At 51.8% G+C, this 7,609-nt stretch overlaps 1 protein-coding gene across 1 annotated transcript; it reads right to left on the reverse strand.

The window, feature by feature from the left end:
* Positions 1 to 835: 835 nt before the first annotated feature.
* Positions 836 to 6,989, reverse strand: Psmc3 (proteasome 26S subunit, ATPase 3). Its single transcript, XM_076844377.2, has 12 exons — positions 6,722 to 6,989; positions 6,403 to 6,486; positions 5,660 to 5,785; positions 5,144 to 5,248; positions 4,966 to 5,028; positions 4,581 to 4,718; positions 3,989 to 4,132; positions 3,739 to 3,887; positions 2,607 to 2,703; positions 2,243 to 2,388; positions 1,187 to 1,268; positions 836 to 1,013 (listed from the first exon to the last, which is right to left on the reverse strand). Exons 1-12 carry the CDS (start codon positions 6,794 to 6,796, stop codon positions 903 to 905), a joined length of 1,320 nt encoding a protein of 439 aa, XP_076700492.1. The 5' UTR covers positions 6,797 to 6,989; the 3' UTR covers positions 836 to 902.
* Positions 6,990 to 7,609: the final 620 nt, after the last annotated feature.

Consider the following 7,609-nt stretch of genomic DNA (forward strand, 5'->3'; position numbering starts at 1 on the left):
ATAGCTTGCTGTGGTCACATGGGGAAAGAAAGAAGAGAAAAGGGAGCAGGCAGGGGCGCTTCATTTGCATCTATAAAGTGGGGGTGCCCTATTGGTGGTTATCTGATGATGAGATAACACATGCATTAAGGCCTATAAAGCACACATCCCGGGACAAGCACTCAAGTGATCACACCTGCACCTCCAGGACGCCCTCCACGAAGCCACCATACTAGCTCAGTTGAGAGGTGGGAAGCTGCTTATAGTAGGACAGGCCCAGCAAGATCCTAAGCAAACTGAAAGGTGTGGGGCAGATGGAGGCAGGAGAGGACAGTCTGATGGAATCTTAGGCTTAGGAAGGCTCCCAGAGTGGATATTGCTTAAGGCTCATTTTTCAGTCAGAAGAAATGGATTGAAAGAGCTACTGGACCCGTGGAAAAATCAGGAGGGGCCTATAGAGAAACAGGAGGCACACAAGCCAGCAAACAAGGGGGAAGTCTCAGGGACCCAGGACCCCAAACCAGGCTTTACATGGACAGCAATAAGGACTAGGGCCAGAGCACCAGAAATACAGGAAAAGGGAAAGGTTGGCTTCTGTTTAGGCCCTGCCCTGTGGAATTGGAGGGACACAATCTGTAAGAGCTCAGAGAGGAAGGGCAGGGCACACCAAGAGGGCTGTGCTGGGACCTGAGATGAGAGAGGCAGAAGACTAGGCAGCAGCTGCGGCGCCATGCAGAGCACCAGGGGCTCACCCTGATGTTGTCTCAGAGATTCCCAGGCTGCAGCCCATGGGGAAGGGGCCTCCTGTGTATGTCCTATATCTTCTACCCAGAGCCCAGGGAAGGTGAGACAGGCGGCAGTGAGCCAAACCATCTTTTATTACAAACTCTAACCAGCAGCACTAAGGGTTGGGCCTGGGGCCCCTAGGCATAGTACTGCAGGTTGGCTTTCTTCTTGGCCTGCACCTCCAGGATGCCCTCCATGTAGTCCTCATGGGTGAGCTCGGTGGCACCCCTGCGCAGCGCGATCATGCCCTGCAGCCAAGACAAATGGACTAAGGTGCCTCCCCACATCCTTAGCCCTGCTCCCAGAGGTGTGGGCCTTCTCAGCCCCTTCCCCCAGCAGTCTCCACCAGCCAAACACCCCATCCTGTCTAGTGAAGGGACAAGAAGGTTTGAAGACATCCTCTCACCCCTCCGCCACTTACCGCCTCCACACACACAGCCTTGCACTGGGCGCCATTGAAGTCATCAGTGCAGCGGGCCAGCTCCTCGTAGTTCACATCAGGACTGAGGAGAGACACACCACAGAGCTCAGTTACTCATGAGGGGACAGGAGATAGCAGATGTCCCACCATGCCACCCAGCAGTAAAATCAACTGGCCCTGTGACAGCAAATGCCTTCTTTTCCTCTCAGTACAAGACAGGTAGAGGACTGGAGCAAGTCAAACCAGGTTATTTCTAGGACCTCTGGTGCTCTAGCTTTCTAGGGACCAACTTGGCTTGAGGGAGGGGTACAGGAGGTGGGTGGAGACAAAAGACGGCCTTACATTCCCCCAGAGAGCCAGCCCTGCATCGGCCAGCACTGTGCTAGCACCACCGTCCTTATGTGCCACACATTATACTTGACACTGTCACATCTAATCGTTCCCACAAGGCCATGAAGTTAGGGTTACTATCCACAAGGCCCAAATTAGAAAACTGAGACACAGACAGGCCCAGTGGTACATGCCTGTAATCCCACTGGCTCAAAAGGCTAAGGCAGGAGGATTGTGTGTTCAAAGCCAGCCTCAGCAAAAGCGAGGTGCTAAGCAACTCAGTTGAGACCCCTGTCTCTAAATAAAATGTAAAATAAGCCTGGGGATGTGACTCAATGGCCAAGTGCTCCTGAGTTCAGTACCAAAACCAGACCCCGCCCCCCGCCAAAAAAGAGAGGTCTTGCCACATGCTGAAGGTCTTACAACAGTAAACACAGGTCATCTGGCCCCTGCCTAGATTCCCTGGGACCTGGTTGAGCTGTGCTCATCTGTGGGGCTGTGGAGGCCAAGAAAAAGCATCTGCAGCATGCCCTGGGCAGGAGAGGGCAAGGTGCAGATGATTCTAGGAGCAGAGCAACCAGAATCAGGGCCTGGACCTCAGGCAGCTAGCATGTGCCTGCAGGAGGGACTGGTGGCATGAAGGCTGGGGAAGCTTAGCACAGGCAGCTGTTAGGAGAATGGACAGTCAGAGATGCTCTCCTGCTGCCCATTCACGGCTCTGCTCACCTGACGTTCATCTTCCGGGAATGAATCTGCATGATTCTGGCCCTGGCCTCCTCATTAGGCATAGGGAACTCGATCTTGCGGTCCAGGCGACCTGAACGGAGCAGGGCAGGGTCCAGGATGTCTACCCTATTAGTGGCTGCAATTACCTGAGGAAAGGGAGAAGCAGCAACTTGAACTGATGGGTACAAGCACAGTCATAAAAGGTAAAAGGCAGCCCAGAGTGTGTGTAAGCAGGGGACCTTAAAGGCACAGGCAGATCAGAATTTGAATTCTAGCTCAACCATTAATTAGCTGGGTGACCTCAGAAGGTGCCACTTACCTCTGAACCTCATTTTCTTCACTGGGAAAGAATGAAAACACTCACCTTTACTTGGGTATTGGGCTGGAAGCCATCCAGCTGGTTCAGAAGCTCCAGCATGGTCCTCTGCACCTCCCGGTCCCCGGCTTTCTCACTGTCAAAGCTGGGGTGCACAGGAGGCCAAGACACTCGTGAGGCCACAGGTTGAGCAGACCCCTCCCCTCTCTACCCACAAGAACCCTAACCAAACCTGCCTAGAGACTAACATATAAAAGGAGTCGCTAATTGTTGACTACACATTCAGAGCCTGTAGAGACTCCTGGGATCAGATGCCAGGCTGAAGATAAACAGTGAGCAAAAAACAGCCATGGCATGGGCTGTCACAGAGGAACGTATGACTGCCCACTAAGCTAGAGCTCAGAAATGCAGGGGCCTGGCCTGGGCTCGGACTCTTGGGGATTCCAGGCAGGCATCCCTAAGAAGCATCCCTGAGACTGCAAACACACTAGCTAAGCAAACCCCAAGTGGAAAACAGGAAAAGACAAGTGGGGCTGAAAATTGAGGAGGGAGTCTGGATCTGGTGGGGGAGGAAGAGGGTGAAGGAGGAAGAGAGGGAGGTAGAGACATGTGAGACCTTACTTAAGGCCTTGGTTCAGTCCAACACTTAATGCCAAGGAGCAATGAGGTGGTCTAGGAAGGGTTTTTTTGTTTTGCTTTTTTCTTAATATTTATTTTTTAGGTGTAGATAGACACAACACAATGCCTTTATTTTTATGTGGTGCTGAGGATCGAACCTGGGCCCCGCCCGTGCTAGGTGAGTGCTCTACTGCTGAGCCACAATCCCAGCCCCGCAGGAAGGGTTTTAAATAAGATCTCGTGAGGGACCATGGATGCATGTGAGTAAGGAAACATTTCTGGCTAGGGTTGTGGTTGAGTGGTAAAGTGTCTGTCTAGCATGCATGAAGCCCTGAGTTCAACCCCAAGTACTGCCAAAACCAAACAAAAAACAAAGGAACATGCTGGCAGTTATGAAGAGAAAACAGGTTATTTAGCTGAGAATTTAGAAATCAGAACCACATTAAGAGTAGCTACTGTCCCAGGGGAGGAAGGGGTAGAGTGGGAAAGAGATGAAATTTAGTGCAATTGGGAGGTTGAAGTCTGCCACAGAGTCCCATTGAAACCCCCAGTACTCCCTTACCGCTTGGTGCCGATGGCATCCAGCTCATCAATAAAGATGATGGATGGTGCCTTCTCCTTGGCCAGGGCAAAAGCATCCCGAACCAGCTTAGCACCATCTCCAATGAACATCTGTACCAGCTGGGGGCCAGCTAGCTTGAGGAAGGTGGCCTGAAGAGGAGGTGGCAGGGTGGGGGTCATCAGGCCTTGAGCCCATTTGGGAGAGGGTGGACTCCTACCCACCACCTCCTCATCCCTCCCAAAGAACACACCTTGGTCTGTGCAGCACAGGCGCGGGCCAGCAGTGTCTTCCCTGTACCTGGGGGCCCATACATCAGCACCCCCTTTGGAGGTTGGATCCCCAAGTTCTCAAACTTCTCTTTGTGGTTCATCGGCAGGACAATAGCTTCCACCAGCTGCCAGGAAGAAGTCCTGGGTGAGGAGAGTGAAGCCCTGAGGGATCCCACACAGCCCAACCCTTAAATGACTTCAACCCCCATCTCTACCCCTCCTATTGCAATTCAGGGACACTGCCCTCTTTCCCCCATAACTAGAAAGCACAGAAAGTTCATCCTCACCAAGGCTGGCCCTGGCCTCTCAGAACACAGGATATGGTAGAAAGACCCTGAGCCAAGAACAGGGGACCGAGTACCAGTCCTATCTCTAGCTCTAACTTTCTGGGCCTTGGCTAAGTCACTTGATCTCTCTGGACCTCGGCCTCCTAACATATCACATGGCACCCTCCACCCCCACCCCTAGGCAGCTGCGAAGAGGAGATATACAGTAAGGGGATGCATTCTTTCAACAAGATGGAGAAACACAAAAGGCTGGTGAGGCTGCTGGCAGCTGCTGTGTCTCTCTTACCTCCTGGATCTGCTTGTCCAGGCCCCCGATGTCACTGTATTGCTCCGTGGGCCTCTCATCTACCTCCATGGCCTTCACCCGTGAGTCGTACTCTGTAGGCAGAGTCTCCAGGATCAGATAGGAGTCTTTGTTCACACCCTGAGGACACAGCATGGGAGATTCAGATATATCTCTAGGCCTACCTAATGGGCTGGGTGACAGTCTGTACAGTGAAAGGAGAGTTACAGGACTGGGCAACACAGAATCAAAGAGCAAGCAGACAAATTCTCAGACTCTCAGGGTTGCTCTACTGAGACTCAGAGGCAACAGAGACCTGGAATTGAGGAGGGGCTACTTAGTTGGAAAAACTCTGGAAAAGCTTTGCTTAAGCTTAGGCAATCCTTACCACCAGGTCTCCCGGCTTCAGCTTTTCAGCATCCACCAACCCAATCACAGGTAGGAAGTATGTCTATAGGAAAGATTAAAGGTGCAGTCTCTGTTACTGTACTTGATAAGGCCCCAAAGTCTTGTCCCACACCCACGCCTCACAATCCTCTGCTCTTCTATTTTTAAGCCAGCCTTACCTGTCGTGTGGAGGTTTTGATCACTGCACACTTTCCCTTCCTTTGAGAGTCCAGGTCGATATTGGCACCATCCTCTTCTTGGTCATTGGGATCAACATCTAGCAGCTGAGAAGGGATAAAGCTCAGCCCCTTGAACTTCCCAGAGCCCAGTGCTTCTAAAGCTAAGCTGAGACAATTCCCAACACTCACAGGGTTGCCTGGCCCTTACCTTACTCCTCAAAGTAGCCCTGAGCTTAGCAAATGGGTGGTTGATAAGCCAGAAGGTTGGTAAGATCTGAGTTTAGGTGCTACTTCTTTGCACAAAGCTCATCTACTCCAGCAAGAAAAATCAATAAAAAAGGAGCCATGTTGAGACTTACTGGGTCTTTGTAGGACCAAATCTACAAAAGGAGACTGGGGGATGCAGATCTAACATGCAATTTGGCCTCCGAATTTCTACCTATTCTATCCCTGGCCCCACCTCCGGCTATCTCCATGGCCCACTGACCTCCTCTTCCCCTCCACATACACACACACCTCGATAACATTGGAGACAAGGTATGGCAGGGTCTTGTTCACTTTGATTTTCTCACTGTTTTCTTTGATCTTGTCTTTCATGGCTTGAAGTTCATGGGTGACTCGTAACACTTCACTCTTCATGATCTGGGTTGAGGATGCATGGAAGCAAATGTTCAACCCTGGCTCTGCCTGCACCAGGCCCTGGAGTTGGTGAGGTCCAGGCTGCCCATGGGGACCCTCCTGAATCTCTCCACCCAAATCAAAGGCTTTCTGAAGGCTAAGCCTGTCTATATTTACATTCCACAGAAGTCAAGCCAAGAGGTCAGTTTGGAAACCTCCCAGGGAGGTTGATGTAGAATTGGGAAAAGACCAGGCCTTTGAAACTGGCAAATAGGTTTTAAGTTTCATCTCTTGGAAAGGGCTGCCACAGTGGTGGTAGGAAGAAAAAAAAAAAATCTCACCGAGCCTCAGTCTCCCCACCTGTAAAATGGGGATTTACTAAAAGGACGATCTTTGAGAGGAATAAAGACTTCATTGGAAAAGGCAGTTTGATAACTCCTCATCTCAGGCCTGGTTCCCCACCTCCCAGTCCCTCCTCTTGTCCTTTTTAAGGCTTAGTTTTCTTCTTCTTTTCCTGGTCCCAGGAGAAAGCCACAGGCCCCATGTCTCCTCCAGCGAGGCGAAGAAGGAGCAGAAGGGCACAGAGTGGCCAGGGCCTGCCTATGAGGTCTCCACTGGCCGCACGGGGGCCCAGCGCCCACCTTGATCTCGCTGTCTAGAAGCCGTGTGCGCTGGATGATCTCCTCCGTGGACATCTTAAGCACCTCCTCTCCAATTCCATCTTGCTGTTTCAAGAAAAAACAACTGACGTTATTTACTTATTTACTTTTACTCACGGGGGGCATCCCGCGATCCCCGAGCCTCCTGATTCCAGGATGGAGTCAGGACCACTGCCACGTTCCAAGCGGCCCCGGCCCCATCCTCGGATCAGGCCTGACCCCCAGCCACCACCTCCCCTCCTGACAAGGACATGTCCCCGCTGGCGCCAGTTCCGCGACCCCTAACTCTCCAGGCACCCACCTCAGCCTCATCCCACACGGTCGCCATCTTCTCCTGCCGAGTCACTGGGCTCTCAAGTTGCGGCAGCACATTCATTTCCTAGAGGAAAAGGCCGAAGAAGGGAAAGGGCAGGAGCCGCAGCGGGAGATTAATACCGTTCCTTTTAACGCCTTTTCGTCACTAATGGCGAACGTCTCCCGCAAATCCTTTCTCTTGGTCGAGTCAACTCCAACCACGCCACCGGAGCGAATCTGCTGCTCCGACCCTACAGACCAAACTCGGGCCACAGAACACACCCCAGCTTCCTGAAATGTTCCCGCCCTCGTCCTTTTTGTGCCGGGGGCGTGGTTGAGTTGCTATTGGCCGTCGAGCGCAGGGGGCGGGGCCTGGTATAAAGCCGGAAGGGGCGGGGGAAAGGCGGGTGCCGCTGGGGACCGTGGGAAATGTGGTTCTAATTTGGTCGGTAACTGAAAGGGCATTTGTTTGGAAGCCGGGTCTCCTTCCTCAGAATCTTGCCTGATCAGGGGTGGGGAGGTTTTGTACCCTGGCACTGCTCTCCAAACCGTAAACAACATATCGAGCCGTGTGCAAAGGGCATGACCACTTCGGACTCATATCTACAGCTATTTATTTAAACCCAGGTTTACTGGAAAGAAAGGTTAACCAGTTTTGTTTTTTCCTTTTTTTTTTTTTTTTTTTTTGGTACCAGGGAATGAACTCACAGCACTTAACCACCGAGGAACATCCCCAGTCCTTTTTTGGTATTTTATTTAAATACAGGGTCTTGCTGAGTTTTAGAGACTCGCTAAATTGCCGAGGCTGGCTTTGAACTCGCGATCCTCCAGCTTCAGCCTCTCAAGCCACCACCACGCCAGGTTCATTAACCAGTTTTAAAGAGAAGTTGCTGCT

The sequence above is a fragment of the Callospermophilus lateralis genome, chromosome 2, assembly GCF_048772815.1.
Source record: "Callospermophilus lateralis isolate mCalLat2 chromosome 2, mCalLat2.hap1, whole genome shotgun sequence".
Classification (NCBI taxonomy): Eukaryota; Metazoa; Chordata; class Mammalia; order Rodentia; family Sciuridae; genus Callospermophilus; species Callospermophilus lateralis.